The sequence below is a fragment of the Armigeres subalbatus genome, chromosome 2, assembly GCF_024139115.2.
Source record: "Armigeres subalbatus isolate Guangzhou_Male chromosome 2, GZ_Asu_2, whole genome shotgun sequence".
Taxonomy (NCBI): Eukaryota; Metazoa; Arthropoda; class Insecta; order Diptera; family Culicidae; genus Armigeres; species Armigeres subalbatus.
The window spans coordinates 192,851,803-192,870,563 of record NC_085140.1 but is presented as its reverse complement, the minus strand read 5'-3'; the positions used below and the strand labels follow the sequence as shown (position 1 = coordinate 192,870,563).

Genomic DNA, 18,761 nt, shown 5'->3' with positions numbered 1-18,761 from the left:
TTTAGAGAAAAAACAAATATGGAAAAGTAGGAAATTTATAGAAAAATCCATTCAGGAGAATATTTCAAGTGAAGTTTGAAAAGCATATAGATACAGTTTTGAAAAAATGTTAGGCGGCGGAACTCATTTAGATTTCAGTAAAATTTTCTGTCAACATTCAGTATTTTTTTCGCTAACGTATCGTAAAAAATGTACCAAAACTCTGAAAAACTGGAGGCATTTAGTTGCCGATATTCGACGAAAACATTGCCAAATATTTCAGCTCTTCTATTCTCGGCACTCGCAAAATATTAAAGTTTAAAGGCTCCAGAAAATAAACTATGGGAAGAGCCCTCTGCAAATTCCTTGTGGTTACTTGAATTATAGTTAAAGAAAACAGACGTATGGATGAAACAACTACCGAAAAAAATCTCGAAGGAACTTTGAACAGAAAACAAGGTGTTTGGAGCATTTCCTGAAGAGGCTTCTCGAACAACATCTAAGAAAATTACCCAATTTTCGCACAAAATTACGCGTATCAGTCACCATTCATACCTCGCGCTTAGTATCATAAGCGCGTAGCTGTAACAAAAAATACAAGACATTTGGGGCGATTTGGCAGAACACCGACCAGATAACAAAAGGAATTAAAAGAAGTTCTAAAATAAAATCTGTGGAGCTTCCCAGAAATGCTTTGCTCAAACAGTAGAGCTTTTGGAGATACTTCTAATTCCGGTAAAAATAATGCATTCCTGATAAATATATGTCAAAATGTATTAGAGTACTGTTAGACTGGAACTTTTCAAGAGTTTCTGGTTCCTGTTTTGTAGAAGGTTTTGAGGCTTTCAAAGCATTTTTTCCAACTTGCAATGATTTTTTTTGAGGAACTTTTTGTGTTTCTTATAGGAAAGAACTTCTAAGAAATCTAAAACAAATATATTTTGTTGAATATTCAGCTAATTTTCGTTGAAGATACACTACACTTAGGAAAATTTGCATATTGAAGGCATTGAATGGCATTTTGAATGACATTTTGAAGGTTTTTTTTAAAGAGAAATTCTTAGGAATTACCGGATTACCGGAAAACTCGATATAAACTTCAAACCCAGATTATTGTTTCTCTTTGGCAGTGTTTTAAAATAATATTGGAAAATAATTTTTTAGTTTTCTTGAGAACATTTTTTTAAAAAGCTAGATCCCTAGTATCACAGTTCATATCGATTTGGTTGCAGCAACTTCAATGTGACTGGATTTGGTCGCATATGAGTCACAGTAACTGATATGTAACAAGTGTACTACTCGGGATATCATTTAATGAAATATGACAAACTTGTAGCGCCTGAAGGTTCCTATAATTTTGTCTTATAGGACATTGCGATTCATAAGTAAGCTAAGGTTCAGCAGCAAAATGTCAATAGCTCATACCGATTTAAAATACCGTCGTCGGGAGTGACAATGGGTCGGGGTGAGAATGGGTCAGCACCCTCACCGACAGTCTGGAGGTCAGATAACAAAATCGTTCTAAAAGATCTTTTATAATTCAGATTTTCTTGTCCTCGGATACTTAAAATCCATTCTACAAGCATTATATGTAGTAGAAACGGTGACCCACTGTCACCCCGACGACGTTATTTGAGACATTATTGTATCACGATATTCCGTGTATAGTAGAAAATCGAAAATTTGTTTTCAATAAAATGAAATATCTGCAGTTATCAGACGTCGCAACTCATTTTTGATTAGTGCGCATGATAGTACATCCATGCGTGCATGATGCGCACTACTAATGAAATATTTCAAATTGTTGCGACTCGCGTCGCAGCGCGAGTGCTCAATCGCGCGGTCCGGTTTGGTGGCGGCCCGACAATATATTTTATAGCTTTCTCAGTCTAATTAAAAGAAAACGATTAATTTTTATTTGCCCGATCACCCTTGAAAAAGGCCAAAATACGGGCCGAAACGTCGGGAAAATCAAAACTAATCGTTTTGACTAAATTAGAATGAAAAAGCCATAAAATATAGCATCAAACATCCCAGTCGTAATTCTATTGTATTATTGGATCACTTTAATAGATCTTGTGTAATTCTAAATTATATTTTTTTTACTGTGCACATTCCAATTTTTCCCATAACTGCATACTTTTCAGCAGTTATGTATATTTGCATACACGACGCATATTAGCCTAACGAGTCTATTTTTAGAGTCTCCCAGAAACCGCGCATCAACTGCACCGTTCCAAATGAGCAGGCAGTGCCGTCCGTCAAAATAAATGAAGCGCTTAACCCTCGGAAGCAGATGAGATCAGCAGACGAATGATGCTGCTGCTCTCGAACGTCTGTAGCTGAACCGCGGCCCAACAACTCGATTCATATTGATCACAACTCATTCAGTTGTCTGGCTGAACCAATATCTCCATCATAGGCCAACATACGTGATGTCACAGTGTGCGGTATGGATTGAACCTTTACTGATGTTATTGATTTTTTCTTTAGCTATGTAATAAACAACTATTTCATCCTTCTGATGAAGCCCACGGTCGAACGCATTGATCACGTATCATAGTAATCCTCTTATCCTGTAAATGGTAACGTAAAAGATCTTTTGCCTGGCGAGCAACTACAACTAACATCGAAAGGAGGTAACGAAACCTTCACTCGAGCCAAAGATCGATCGCAAAAGATCGAATTAATAAATTCTTCACACCAACACTTCCGATCAATTATTTGAGCCATCCTTTTTCGGTCCTGCCCGAGGCGATCCTGTTCTTCACCATCCCCCTCTGCCAGACGACAACCGTCGCAATCGAAGGCCACCGTTACCCCTTGTCCTCGATGGCGTTCTGGTTCTGCGTCTGGTAGTCGGTCTGCTCCAGCTCGGTGATCATGACCTCTCCGGTCTGATCGGACGACTCCCGGCGCTTGGTGGTCGTCTTCTTCACTTTGCGCGTTTTCTTGACCTCGATGGTCTGGGTACGCATCACATCGACATCGGCCATTGTTAACTAATGGGTATTTTTTGGTTTCGATTAAGCGCGAACTAAGGATAAAACACTTTTTTTCTTCTAATTTTTGAGCAATCACAACTTCAGCACAGTTCCTCACGATATATCCTATCACACGCGATTTGAGTTAGCACAGAGAGGAAGCTTAAGGAAAGGTGTATCCCGGCGTCCGGCGGATCCGCGATGCTGAGAATTATTAGTAAGTATATTTGAGCTAAGCCAGCAGCGAACTGTAGCGCCTCGAAGTTTGAATTTGATCTCGATCTCTTGTCGAATGTTGTATTTTTTTTTTCCGCGCGCCGTTACCACTCGCGTCGCATTTAGCTGAGCCGTTAGTTCAAGTGGCAACTCCAGAGAGTTTCCACTCTCAGTATGAAAATTTTGTTGGGGTCGTCTGCGTCGACGACGTCGATTCCGTTAAACGATTTCTCGAAATTGCGGCAAATACCCACACCCACATTGGGAAACGGTTCCGACCAAAGAAACGACGTCATCGTTGAAAATTTTTCGATGACGCAGCTCGGTGATGATGGGAGAAGTGGATGACCCGCAATTGCCGGGCTTCATGACACGGCCGGTCGGTCAACTGCTTGCACATGTAATGTGTAGAAACAAGTGAGCTTGCATTAGAATTCGTGCACGTTGATCCAATAGAGTAACGAAAAGAACAACATAAAGCAAACCATACTAAAGTTTCGAATGGTGGCGCTGAATGTAGAACCATACTCCAATTCAATTTCAGTTCGGATTTGTTTTCTTCATTGATAATGCAAATTTACAAATATTTTCTAACGATCGACATATTTTTTTAGGTTATTCCTTTCTGAAATTTTAAACATAGGAATTTAGTTCATGGTATGTATACAATTTGTATTTGCAAAAAAAAAATATTTCTAAAAGAAAAAATGTCGCAATTTAAAGTTGCAATTTATGTTCTACTGGATCGCGGTGATGAGGGGGAAACCTTAAGCACATTGAGTGGACTGGCCTAGTGAATCAGTTTTAGTTGATGTAGAATTCTTGCTTTTTCTCTTTTGTGCCAGTAAATATGCCGAACGGCGTTTTACACAGTCAGGTGCAGATGTGGCATTTCTGGGGTCTGTTTTAGTAGTAATATTATTTGCTTTTTTCCTGCTAAGTCGGAATCATATGGCTAGGTGTGCTCCCGGTACGGTAGGAGTATTAAGTGCTGTGAGAAGTTTTGAATAGGTTTGTTGAACGGCTGCTAAATATAGAATTCCGAAGGTGCAGTGGAGGAATGCTAGGCGCCAGTATGCAATTCTAAGAATTTTCCGAGATTTTCAGTCTCGATGGAAATAAAAATCCATAAATTCTTGGGCGTTAATATAAATATAGCCGAATACATGAATTTTTATTTCTCTCTTCTATTTGTATATTTTATTCCATAGAGTGTTTCAAGTGTCTCCGCATTAGCCTTGCGAGCAAAGGCGTAGGATTGTCAATCCAAATAAGGTGAATTCAACTGTAATTTTTATTTCCATACTGCCAAATATTGTAATGATTAATTTAATTTCAGAAATTCCATCTTTATGCAATACAGCGGAAAATTAAATTATAAGTCTGTACTAGTTCCACATACCCACTGAACCGAAATAACCAAAACGGAAAATTCTTCCGAATGTCTACGAGAAGCATTTCCGAACTTTTGCGGAAAATTCTTCCAAATTTCCATTTCTATGAACAATTTAACGGAAATTATACGGATTATTCTTTCTGACTTTTTACGTGATTTTTGTTCGAATTTCGCCGGGAAATTCTTTTGGATTTCTTGAACTTCTTCGCTTTTTTTTATAATTTATTTTAAATGACTGCTGGAAGTTCTTCAAACCAACACCGAACATGCTTGAAATTTTCGGCAAAACATACTTTTGCATATAAACAATGAAGACGGATCCATAAAAAAATGAAAAACGATCCTTAAATAACATCCGAATGTTCCCTAAAACGCTACCATAAATCCATAAAATAGTTCGGGAGATTCCATAAAGAATAATTTTTCGATCCATAACTAAGCTAAAATTTAGCAATTAATAGGAAAATATGTTCCAATAACATGGTCAAGAAAAACAATACAATTCTCGCTATTTTGCCATGAACGTATGACAATGATCCATAAATCCATTTGTAAAATGATCCATAAAAAACTATATTTTGATCCAAAAAAACTTCAATTTTTTTATCGTGATGGTGATCCATAATTTCTGTAATATGATCCATAATATGACATATGATCTATAATTCTTGCCATTTGATCCATAGTTTTGGTGATATGCTCAATATATTTTGCTAAATGATCCATAGATTCCAAAAAATGTTTTAATCAGATAATATAGTTTCATTAGCCTTTTTCCAAGCATTATGGACAATATAACCAAAATTATGGATCATATTACTGAAATTATGGATCATCATCGCAAATTTGTAATTTTATGGATCAAAATATAGTTTTCATGGATCATTTTCCAAATACTTATGGATCATGAAATTATTCTTTATGGAATCTCCCAAACTATTTTATGGATTTATGGTAGCGTTTTATGGAACATTCAGATGTTATTTACGGATCGTTTCTCATTTTTTTATGGATCGTTTTTGCACATAGAACGGTGCAAAGTAAGGGCTGCCGAAATTTTCCACACAAATTCTTGCAAGCAAACCCCCAGCAAACACAAGATCGTATATCATAGCGAATAAGTGTACAAAGTGGAGGGCATATACGCACATTTTGCTTGCAGTCAAATGGAGAAATGCGCCTATATCGCCTCCACCATGTACACTTATTCGCTAGCATATGCGATTTTGTGTTGACTGGGTCGGTTTCGGGTAGGTGCTTGAAAAATAGACGAAACTTTTTAACCGCGATTTTGATTAAAAAATAAATTTTGCTAATTACTTTCGATCCTATAGTTCGATCTGGTCAGTTCTTAATGGGAAATATTAAGACAGTATTTTTGTCGAATGAAATTTTTACGGGAAATTCATAGGAACTCCCATGGAAAATTCATCTAAATTCTCATGTAAAATTCCTTTCTTACACGGAAAATCCGAATATTGACGGGAAATTCGTCCAATTTTATATAGGAAGATCCCCCTAATATCCAAGAGAAATGCATTCCATTTCATTAGCATTAGCATTGAGCAATTCGCACAAATTCGTAGGTGGTACAAGCCAAGACTATTGTATGAGCGTAGCATCACTTTCATCCGTTACCACAGATATTGATTTGGGACTAATCAGTATCTCTTAGATGGAAGCAATGCACACTCCAATAGTCGAGATCTGTCCTGGCCACGCCCTTGCGAATGCTGAGGAAGGGGAAGGGTGGTTAGTTGGACACCTACTTAAGAAAGATGCAGAGAACTCTACGACCTCTCATAGGTGCCACGGGAGGTTTTGGGATTGTGTGGGAGGTTTTTCCACAACAAAACATTCGATTTTTAACGGGAGGTTCATTTGATTTCCATTGAGAAACTCATTCGATTTTCCACGGGAATTTGCATGGGAAATTTATTCAAATTTCCATGGAAAATTCAATCGACTCCCGAATGTCCTGCGGAAAATGGAATAAAATTACCGAGGAAAATCAAATGAAATCTTGTGAAAAATCGATTGAATTTTCCGTGGAAAATAAAATGCATTTCCTGCGGAAAATCAAATGAATTTCCCTTAGAATATCGAAAAAAATTCCCGTGGAAAAACGAATGAATTCTCCATGACAATCGATTGAATTTGTCATGGAAAATCAAATGAATTATCCTTGGAAAATTGGATGAATTTTCCGTTGACAACCGAATGAGTTTCCGTGGAAAATCGATAAAATTTCCAGTGACAATTCGATTAAACTTCCCGTGGAAGTTCATTTGGATTTCCACGGAAAATAATTCGGACTTCCACGGGAAATATTTTAGATTTCCACGGGAAATTCGTTCGAAATTCCACGGGAAATTCATTTGATTCTCTAGTGGAACTTCATTCTAATTTCAACGGGAAATTCATTTGGTTTTCCACGGAAAATTCAACCATTAAAATTTCTACTGGACGTCAAAATCGTCATTGGTGACATGAACGCACAGGTAGGAAGGGAGGAAATGTATAGATCGGTCATCGGACCGGATAGTCTGCACACCGTATCGAATGACAATGGCCAACGATGCATAAACTTCGCAGCCTCTCGCGGAATGGTAGTCCGAAGCACCTTCTTTCCCCGCAAAAGTATCCACAAGGCCACATGGGGATCACCTAACCAAGAAACGGAAAACCAAATCGACCACGTTCTAATCGACGGTAAATTCTTCTCCGATATCACGAACGTCCGCATTTACCGCAGTGCGAATATTGAATCCGAACACTACCTCGTTGCAGTATGCCTGCGCTCAAAACTCTCGACGGTGTACAACACGCGTCGAAGTCGGACGCCGCGGTTTAACATTGGGCGGCTACAAGACGGTAGACTAGCCCAGGAATACGCGCAGCAGCTGGAAGTGGCACTCCCAACGGAAGAGCCGCTAGGCGCAGCGTCTCTTGAAGATGGCTGGAGAGATATTCGATCCGCCATTGGTAGCATCGCAACAGCTGCACTTGGCACGGTGCCTCCGAATCAGAGAAACGACTGGTATGACGGCGAATGTGAGCAGTTAGTGGAAGAGAAGAATGCAGCATGGGCGAGATTGCTGCAACACCGCACGAGGGCGAACGAGGCACGATATAAACGGGCGCGGAGCAGACAAAACTCGATTTTCCGGAGGAAAAAGGGTCAGCAGGAAGATCTAGACCGTGAAGAGACGGAGCAACTGTACCGCGCTAATAACACACGAAAGTTCTATGAGAAGTTAAACCGTTCACGTGAGGGCCACGAGCCACAGCTCGATATGTGCAAGAACATAAACGGGAACCTTCTTACGAACGAGCGTGAGGTGATCCAAAGGTGGCGGCGGCACTACGAAGAACACTTGAATGTCGATGTGGTAGACGAAGATGGCGGTATGGCGATGGACCTGGGAGAACGCGCGCAGGACATAATTTTGCCGGCTCCGGATCTCCAGGAAATCGAGGAGGAGATTGGTCGGCTTAAGAACAACAAAGCCCCTAGGGTCGACCAACTACCGGGAGAGCTGTTTAAACACGGTGGTGAGGCACTTGCTAGAGCGCTGCACTGGGTCGTTTCAAAGATTTGAAAGGAGGAAGTTTTGCCGCAGGAGTGGATGGAAGGTGTCGTGCGTCCCATCAACAAAAAGGGCGATAAGCTGGATTGTAGCAACTACCGCGCAATCATATTGCTGAACGCCGCCTACAACCTATTTTCAAATTTTATGCCGTCGACTAGCACCAATTGCAAGGGAGTTCGTGGGGCAGTACCAGTAGGGGTTTTATGGGCGAACGCTCCACCACGGACCAGGTGTTCGCCATTCGCCAAGTACTGCAGAAATGCCGCGAACACAACGTGCCCACACATCATCTATTCATCAACTTCAAAGCCGCATATGATACAATCGATCGGGACCAGCTATGGCAGCTAATGCACGAACACGGATTCTCGTATAAACTGACACGGTTGATCAAAGCGACGATGGATCGGGTGATGTGCGTAGTTCGAGTTTCAGGGGCATTCTCGAGTCCCTTCGAAACCCGCAGAGGGCTACGGCAAGGTGATGGTCTTTCGAGTCTGCAATTCAACTTTGGAAGGGGTAATACGAAGAGTAGGGATAAACACGAGTGGTACAGTTTTCAATAAGTCCGTCCAGCTATTTGGCTTCGCCGACGACATAGATATTATGGCACGTAACTTTGAGAAGATGGAGGAAGCCTACATCAGACTGAAGAGGAAAGCTAAGCGGGTCGGACTAGTCATCAACACGTCGAAGACGAAGTACATGATAGGAAGAGGTTCAAGTTTGCATCGGTGGTGACGAAATCGAGGTGCCGAAAATGATACCAGCAGAGAAATTCGGAGACCCATAGTGGCTGGAAATCGGACGTACTTTGGACTCCACAAGACACTCCGATCGAATAGAGTTCGCAGCCGCACCAAACTGACAATGTACAAAACGCTCGTTAGACCGGTAGTCCTCTACGGACACGAAACCTGGACGAAGCTCGTGGAGGACCAACGCGCACTTGGAGTTTTCGAAAGGAAAGTGCTGCGTACCATCTATGGTGGGGTGCAGATGGCGGACAGTACGTGGAGGAGGCGAATGAATCACGAGTTGCATGAGCTGCTGGGAGAACCATCCATCGTTCACACCGCGAAAATCGGACGGCTGCGGTGGGCCGGGCACGTAGTCAGTATGTCGGACAGTAACCCGGTGAAAATGGTTCTCGACAACGATCCGACGGGCACAAGAAGGCGAGGTGCGCAGCGGGCAAGGTGGATCGATCAGCTGAAAGATGACTTGCGGACCCTCCGTAGACTGCGTGGTTGGCGAAGTGTAGCCATGGACCGAGCCGAAAGGAGAAGACTCTTCACACAGGCCACTTTGGCCTTAGTCTGAATAAATAAATAATAATGAATTTCTACTGTAAGTTAATTTAAATTTCCACGTAAATCATTCGATTATCCACTGGAAATTATTGGATTTTCCACGGGAAACTCATTTGTTTTTCCACGGGAGGTTCATTCAAATTTTTCTTCGAAAATCGTTCGATTGTCCACGAAAAATTCATTCGGTTTTCCACTGAGAAGTAATTTGAATATCCACGGGAAACTCATTTGGATTTTCATGCGAAATTCATTCCATTTTTAACGGGAAATTCATTCGATATTGCTCGGTAGATTATTATTTTATCCACGCGAAAATCTTTCGGATTTCCACGAGAAATTATCCGAATTTTCAAGGGAGATCCATTCGATTTTCTACAGAAAATTCATTAGCTTTTCCACGGGGAATTTATTCGAACTTTTCACGGGAAACTAAATCGATTTCTCACGCTACAATCATTTGATTTTCACGGGAAATTATTTGATTTACTAAGGGAATTTATTCGAATCATTAGGCGAAATTAATTTAATATCCCACGAGAAATTTATTTCATTTTCCCAGGAAATTCATTCGATTTTCCATTGGAAGTTCCTTCGATTTTTCCAAGAAAATTAATTCGATTCTATATGCGAAATTATTCGAATTTCCACGAGAAGATTATTCGATTTTCCATGAGAAATTAACTCTAATTTCCACGGGAAATCAATCAAATCTCCACAGGAGGTTTACTCGATTTTCCACGGGAATTTTATTCCATTTTCTACAGGAAATTCATTTTATTTTTCACAGAAAATTATTATATTTTCCACGGGAACTTAATTCGATTTTCTAAGGAAATTCATTCGAAAACGAGAAATTCATTTAATTTTCTACGGGAAATTCATTCGATATTTGATGGAAGATTATTCGATTTTCCACGGGGAGTTCATTCGATTATCCACGGGAAATTTGTTCAATATTTTACGGTTAATTAATTCGATATTCCACGGGAAATTCGTTTGATTCTCCATAAATAATTCCTATTATTTGAAATGGAAGATTATTCGAAATTCATTTTAACTTCCACTGAAAATTCATTCTATTTTACAGGGAAAATTATTCGATTTTCTAAGGGAATTTATTCGATTTTTTTTTCATTCATACATTCATTCATTTTTTTTTTCATTCAAATTTCCACTAAATATTCGTTTGATTTTTCACCGGAAAATGAATGAGATTTTCAACGGGCAATTTGAAATTTTCCACAGGAAATTCATCATACTCATACTCACCGTTCTCTGGAGTAAATTATACGATATTGCGAATGCAAATTATGCCTCGAAATGTTTCAATGCTCAGGTTAAAACGGTGTACGATTTATGCATCATCCTCCGTGTTTGTTCCAGACGTCGGCGGCATAACTTTTGGGTTTCTGACAGTGTATGCCAAACCCTTCTCAAATGTGATCTGGCTTTCAAAGACTGCAGACAGCCGAGCACTTGAAGGATGAAAAACGAAAGCGGTACAATATGATGAGTAACCGTGCAAATACAATTATTGCTCAAGCCAAGCAACAGTACCTGAGGCGCTTTTTGGATAGCCGGACTCCTTCTAAAACTCTTTGGAAACGTATAAAAAGCCTCGGATCGGCAAGGATAAATCTTCGCAGCCGTGCGGCTTTCAGCCGGATGAAGTAAATCGTACATTCGTTGCTAACTTCACTGGTTCGAGTGCGCAATGTAGGATAAGTTTGTCCCTTGTCCAGTCGTGTTTCTCCAGTAAGCGGATCGGCCGGTCGTCGAAATTTAGTTTTGCTTTGTGCGGGTGAAGAAATAAATCAGAAAGTGAAAGTTTGATCCTTGTCCAGTCGTGTTTCTCCAGTAAGCGAATTTGCAGTAGCCATCGAGCAAGTAAGTGCAGTGCGTGTTCAGTCGTCGGGAAAATAATGAAATCTCGCTTAACTTTTCAAAAGGACCTAAGTAACATTTTTTTCATGAATTAATTTGAGTAGTGCAATCAAAAGCTTTCATGTTTTTCTGTTGATTGCGCTATTCAAATTAATTCATGAAAAAAATGTTACTTAGGTCCTTTTGAAAAGTTAAGCGAGAAATATCTATTTCGTGTTCGGTGGGTCATGCGCATGTATTGTGCTTTTCTCCGGTCGAGACAAGTGCGATCTTCAATTGTTTGCAGTAGTTAACGAGCAAGTAAGTACAGAGTACTGCGCGTCTGTTCGGTTCCCAGTCAACACAAAATCGCATATGCTAGCGAATAAGTGTACATGGTGGAGGCGATATAGGCGCATTCCTCCATTTGACTGCATGCAAAATGTGCGTATATGGCCTCCACTTTGTACACTTATTCGCTATGATATACGATCTTGTTTTTGCTGGGTTGTCCAAAACGTTTCTCCTTCGTTTTCGTATGCCACCGGGCGGGCATTGTTTAACATTTTCTCGTGGCGAGACGTCGAATTAGTGTTATTTCCCATCCCATAGATCGCATCACATACCGAAGTGAATCCAGATAAATTGTCTTTTGTAGCTGAAACGATATCCTATCCCAAGACAATAGAGGAGATGCAGAGGTATACTCGGTCTCTAGTAGCAACGAGAGTCGGACTAACAATCCTTCTCTTCCGGCGCCGTTATTGACTTTAGATATTTGAGCTCCCGAAACGTGTATATTGAGAATGGGTAGCTAATCCCCAGCCCCATTTATTGTGTTCTTTGTACAATTTCGCAAGTTCTAGTCAATCACGGAGTAGCAACTACGAATTGTGCGGTCATAATGCTCATGCTCAATGCTCATGTTATGCTCAGTAGACGTCGTACTGCCGGTGGTTTTACCCCGCCAGTCCCTGGAATAGAGATGGATGGTCAGAGTATTGGTTGATCAGAAAGAGCAAATAACCTCGGATTCGTCTTTCAAATAGACCTGTGCGCCGCCGCCGTCAAAAATGAATAGGCGCTCCGCCGCATGAAAATTTTCCGCGCCGCCGAATGTGTTTTACCACGCCGATGGCTATTGAAGGGATATTATACCAGTAGGATAATCGGATTCGTACATGTAGTAAAACAGTTTTTTTTATTGGTGGTACATAAATGTAATATGCACTTGAGTGAAAATATGTATTTCCGATATGGTTTAGGGAGTTGCCTATTGCTTGACCTCTTGTGCAGCAGAACTACAATTAGTCAAGAGGCTCGCTCTAGTGGAGCGACTGAAGTAAATTTCAGTCCTTAAGGGGTCTATTACTAGCACTTACTCCCCAAGCAGAAATTATTGGATGGCTTCCTACCCACAACTGTAACAACAACTGCGCTGATTTTGCTATACAAGTATGATCGGGTAAACATATAAATATTTTTTGCCTTTCTCGTACAACTAAGTTGTTTCGAAAGGCTATCATTTCACTTCAAATTAGAAATTTTGATAGAAGTCCCGGAGACACATAGTGTTAAATACTATTCGACTCAGCTCGATGAGCTGAACAAATGTCTGTCTGTCCGTGTGTGCGTGTGTGTGTGTATGTGTGTGCACAAAATGCCATAAAAAACATTAGCCAAATTTTCACATAGAAACTCTTAACCGATTTTCTTGCAACAAGTTGCATCCGACAGAGACTAAAACGCTGTTGATCACTATTGAATTTCATAATAATTGCAAATTGCAAAAAATAGATAATATTAAAATAGTGATGAGATATAGTGACATAGAACAATAATGTGTTATGAAAAATGCCTTGCATCTATGAATATTTTTAAAGTTTATCCGCGGCTTGCTCCCATTAAGAGTTTCATCGTACTATAAAGATGCTCGTGTTGCACGCATTTAGGCGTAAGTATGCTCTTCGTTCAGTTTCATAGTACTATGAAATTGTCCGAAAGTCAAAATTCGAACATAGGAAATTCGAGAAACTTTTGGCAGCGCCATCTGTCGTCTACTAGTGTAAACTTTCTATCATAACATTAGACGGTGTAACTGTTTTGCCTTTCTTGTACATCATCGAGGTGTAAGCGTAAAGGCTACATTTATTACTTTTTTGCGCGAGAAAGGCGCCACCACCGCTAGGTGGATTAATCTGGGTTTTAAGGCTGCGTCTCATTTTCAGAATTAAACTCAAAATAAATTTTAAAGTGGAAATGGAATGAATGGAAGTGGATAGTGGAATAATTTCTGTGTAAGGATGCCCCCACAACGAGTTTACATTTGACAGACATTAAAATATTGTATTATCATTTATCAGTCTTATTGGTGTCTTTTGTGTTTTGGTATGAAATTATTGCAGAGTTTCATTTAAAATTTCAATTGATATAGTTTGGAAACACAGATAGATTTTTTTGAATCTCTCATAAACTTCTTTTAAAAATACTTCAATTTTTAGAATTTCTCTTGAAATTTCTATAGAAATTATTTTAGTAATTCCTTCGAGAATATGTTCTGGAAACCTATCGGTAAACCCACCCGAAATTATTTCAAGAATTTATCCAAAAATTTCTACAGTGATTCAAACAACGGATTACTTTGCGCATTTCTCCAGGAATTTCTCCAACAAATCTTTCCGAGTTTTTGTCGGTTGTTCCTTCAGGAAATCCGTTGAGAAATGAATCAGAAATTTTATCGAAAAATACCACATTACAGATTTCAACTAGAAATACTTTCCCAAATTTCTTCAGCAACTTCTTCAAGAAATCCTTCAGGACTTGTTTCGTGGTACATTTTTAGAACTCTTTCGAATATTTCCACAAAAAATCCCTCGTGAACTCCGTCTGGAAGGATATACCGGAGCAGTTCCTGGAGGAGCAGACCTTAAAGATTCTTGGGGGAAATTCAAAACAAATTTCCAAAATAATCTTCCGAGAAATTTCTTGGGGAATCTTTTGAGAGATTTATAGAAGGATTTTTGAAATAATCTTCACGAAAACCCCTAGAGGAACTCGAAGAACAAAAGGCAGCAGAATTTGTGGAAGGATTTCCAGTAGCGGAATTTGGGTGGGGACATTCAGAAGGAATTCCTGTAAAAGTTTCTGTGGGAATTGCCGGGAGAATTTTAAATATATATAAAAATGTGTAGGTCATAAATATGTTAAGCTATTTCGAATTGTTCGTAAATATTTTCTACCAAGTTCAACAGAATCATATTTGGAAAGGAATGTAATATGATCGAAAGCAACGCAACATGTTGAACGATCATGGAAAAGGATATAATTTATCGCTGTAGTATCGTAAAAAGGACAACTTATTTCATGTTTAAAAATGCATGGTGCCTCCGGAGTAATTTTGATTGAACTTTTATAGGAATGCAGGGAAGAATGCATGGAGGAACTTTTCAACTAATTTCTGGTGGAACCTTTGGAAGAATTTCTAAAAGAACGTACGGGATCATTCATACAGGAACATCTTCAGGAAATCATGTAGCAACTTTTAAAGGAAAGGATGGAGGAACTTCTGAAGGAAATTCCGGAGGAGCGAGAATCTCTGGAAGAACTTCCAGAGGAATTCACGATGAATTCTTTGAGAAACTTTTGGAAGAATTCCTGGTGCAGATTCCGGAAAAAAATCTTGGAGGAACTTCCTTACTCATTCCTGAAGGAACTGATGAAAGAATTCCTGGGGGAACTTCCGGAATTCCGTAGCGTGGAATCCCTGCGCTTTTGGCGAAACATTCGTTGGGCACCCCTTTTCTACTATTTAAGGAAAAAACTTTACAATATTTTACATTTGGACAACAATTTGAAATTCAGGACTTGCAGATTGCAGGAAATCCTTCTAAGAATGTTTGAATTTTCGTGGTATTTATTTGACTGTACGCAAAATATTATGGGAACTGGAAATTTCAGAAGAGTGGCTGTGGTCAAAATCATGAAATTTTATCGTAATGCATTTTATAAATAATTTCTCACTTATTTTTGTAAGCCCTTTGTAATCTATGTTTGTGTTTGGTCAAAGCAGTATGGATGGCCAAATATCCATAAACTTCCTGGAAACGCTTGAAATTTTCTTTCGTGAAGCCATGCACTACTAGACCTAGTTGGGCCAATAAAATCCAACTCTGAAGTGAGATGGTGAACGGTAAGAGTCGTTGTTGGATCACGAATAGTCCTATGGCCAAAATTACCGTCGGACCTATTCGGATTAAGAAAATTCTTACAAGAGGCTCGGAAGCCTCCTGGGAACTTCAGAAGCCTCCTTTCAAGTGATTAGGTTACCTCAAGTGATTAGGTTCAAGAGGCTCGTAAGCCTTCTTTAAGAGGCTTGGAAGCCTCGTTTTGAGAGGCTAACGACTCCTCTCAAAACCTCCTTTCAAGAGATGCAACCTCCTTTCAAGAGATGCGGTAGCCTCCTTTCAAGAGGCTCTAAAGCCTTTTCAAGAGGTTCTGAAGCCTCCTTTCAAGTGACTGAAAAGCCGCTTTCCAAGAAGCTCCGAAGCCTATTTTCAAGACGATCGGAAGCCTCCTTTCAAGAGGCTCAAAATATTTTTTAAGAGGCCCAAAAGCCTTTTTTCAAGACGCTCGGAAGCCTCCCTTTCAAGAAGCTCAAAAGACTTTTCTAGAGGCTCGAAAGCATCCTTTTCTAGAGGCTCAAATGCCTCCCTTCAATATCTTTTCAAGAGGCTCGGAAGCCTCTTTTGAAGAGGCTCAGAAGCCTACTTTCAAGAGGCTCAGAAGTCTTCTTTCAAGAAGCTCAAAAACCTCCTTCCAGGCTCAGAAGCCTCCTTCCAAGAGGCTCGGAAGGCTCCTTTCAAGAGGGTAGGAAGCCACATTTCAGGAGACTTAAAAGCATCCTTTCAAGAGGCTCAAAAGCCTCCTTCTAAGAGGCTCGGAAGCGTCCTTTCAAGAGGCTCAGAAGCCTCTTCCTTTCAAGAGGCTCAGAAGGCTTCTTTCGAGAGGCTCGCAAGCCCCCATTCAAGAGGCTCAGAATCCTTCTTTCAAAAGGGTTGGAAGCGTCGTTTTAAGCTGCAAAGGAAGCCTCCTTTTTAGTGGCACAAAAACCGCCTTCAAGATGCTCGGAAGCCTCTCTACAAGATGCTCAGAAGCCTCTAATGAAGAGGCGCGGAAGAATACTTCAAAGGGATACAAAAGCTCAAAGGAGCTTTCCTTCAAAGGGCTCGGTACTATTCTTTCAAAATAATTGGAAGCCTAATTTCGAGGGGGGGTACCTCAATTAATGCAAAAGTTCCAAGGGGTACCTCTCAAGAAAAAGGTTGAGAACCGCTGGTATAGGGGAATGGTTTTTTTTCTATTATTGTCAGGGTTTTTTTTATGACTGATTATGCTCAAATTTAGCCTAAACATTCTTTGCATATATAAACATTCTTAAGAATATTTTGGCCAAATTTCATAAAAATTGGTCGATAAAAACCCCCCTGACAATAATAGAACAAAACCTGCCAAAGCCGTCTTTTTATGTAAATTTTTGCATTAGATTTTAAATGAATTTCCCGTGGAAATTGGTGTTGGCTTGACAAATGGATTGCGAGTGATTTGACTATGCGTCCAATTTGGGAATCTTGAGCTCATTCAGTAGCCTCTAGGTTGCGAAGGCCGACGGAGGTCCTTCGTAGCTTAGTTGGTTAAAGCACCAGTCTAGCGTACTGTAGGGTCGTGGGTTCGAGTCCCACCGAAGGGAAAGTGGTTACCTCCAATACATTTTTCAAATCATTATCTTCCACATCTTCTTCTTCTTCTGGGCATCCCCACACTGGGACAGAGCCGCCTCACAGCTTAGTGTTCATTAAGCACTTACACAGTTATTAACTGCGAGGTTTCTAAGCCATGTTACCATTTTAGCATTCGTATATCATGAGGCTCCTCCTTAGCCGTGCGGTAAAACGCGCGGCTACAAAGCAAGACCATGCTGAGGGTGGCTGGGTTCGATTTCCGGTGCCGGTCTAGGCAATTTTCGGATTGGAAATTATCTCGACTTCCCTGGGCATAAAAGTATCATCGTGTTAGCCTCATGATATACGAATGCAAAAATGGTAGCTTGGCTTAGAAACCTCGCAGTTAATAACTGTGGAAGTGCTTAATGAACACTTAGCTGCGAGGCGGCTCTGTTCCAGTGTGAGGACTGCCAATAAGAAGAAGAAGATGTGGAAGATAATGATTTGAAAAATGTATTGGAGGTAACCACTTTCCCTGGGGATGTAATGCCAATAAGAAGAAGAAGAAGAAGACGATGATACTTTTATGCCTAGGGAAGTCGAGACAACTTCCAATCCGAAAATTGCCTAGACCGGCACCGGGAATCGAACCCAGCCACCCTCAGCATGGTCTTGCTTTGTAGCCGCGCGTCTTACCGCACGGCTACGGAGGGCCCCTCCACATAATGTACATATTCACATATGAGTTTTCTTAACATTGTAAACTTTAATGGTCCGCGAGGATTTTTAAATCTCGATGGTAGTATAGCCTCTGAAGAATGAAATTAAACTAGTTAACACGTCAAAGATGAAGTGGCAGGCACTGGTTATGTTTGTTATGGTTAGTGGACTCATCGGTGACCTCCGATAAGTATACCAGCAGAGAAATTCGGAGACGCATCGCGACAGTAAATCGTACGTAGTATGGACTCCGAAAAACTGATCTTCACAAAACGCTCATTTGACCGGTAATGCTCTATGGACGAGATCTGGACATTGCTCGAGGAAGATCCGTAGAGTGCTGGTGAATTCTCGAAACTTTATGACCCAAATTCGAATTCATTTGAGTATTGTTCTTTATTTTAATAAATCAATTATTGCTGACGAATGGTTCTTATTATTATCAAAATTAATTATTTCAGCTAAAGGATTTAATAATCTTTAGCACATGCTTCTTCATAGACTTCATAGGCATGATTCATGGTAAGTGATGAGTACACAAATACCACCTTTCCAAAGAATTAAACGCAACGTGTAAAAACCCACGTTCAAGCTCACCTTTCCTTCTAATTCCTAGACGCATAACTAGCAACATAGCGCTGCATCAGCTCGGTGTGAAACCAAAACAAAAAAATATCTAAAATAAACAGACCAGCCCAAACCAGATGGGCAACCGTGCGCAACAACAAAAACAACGTCAACGGCGGACGCAGCAGAAGTCTGCAGCATGGCACAAATCTATTAGGGCGTCTATTTTCGTGTAGTATTCCCAACACACAACCAGCCCGTCCGTTAATATATTGTCGGACACGGCAGCGCACTCACCCAGACTGGTTGGCATCCCCGGCGTTGCGCACCGCTCACGAACAGAAATTTTTCCGCGATTTTCGTCGGGAAATTCCCTCCCACTCGCTTCGTTTTTGTTTTTCTTTCACCGA

General features: G+C 40.3%; 1 protein-coding gene across 9 annotated transcripts in view; it reads right to left on the bottom strand.

Moving 5' to 3' along the window:
• The window catches only part of LOC134211429 (four and a half LIM domains protein 2-like), a 589,158-nt gene that overhangs the window by 100,450 nt on the left and 469,947 nt on the right, over nt 1–18,761 (bottom strand). The window contains exon 1 of one of the 9 annotated variants that reach the window (XM_062688281.1): nt 2,800–3,239. The exons of the other annotated variants lie outside the window; for them this stretch is intronic. Within the exon in view, the coding sequence (XP_062544265.1) occupies nt 2,800–2,975 (176 nt within the window). The 5' untranslated portion in view covers nt 2,976–3,239. Of the gene's footprint in view, nt 1–2,799; nt 3,240–18,761 lie in introns of those variants that run through there. 9 annotated transcript variants of the gene reach the window in all.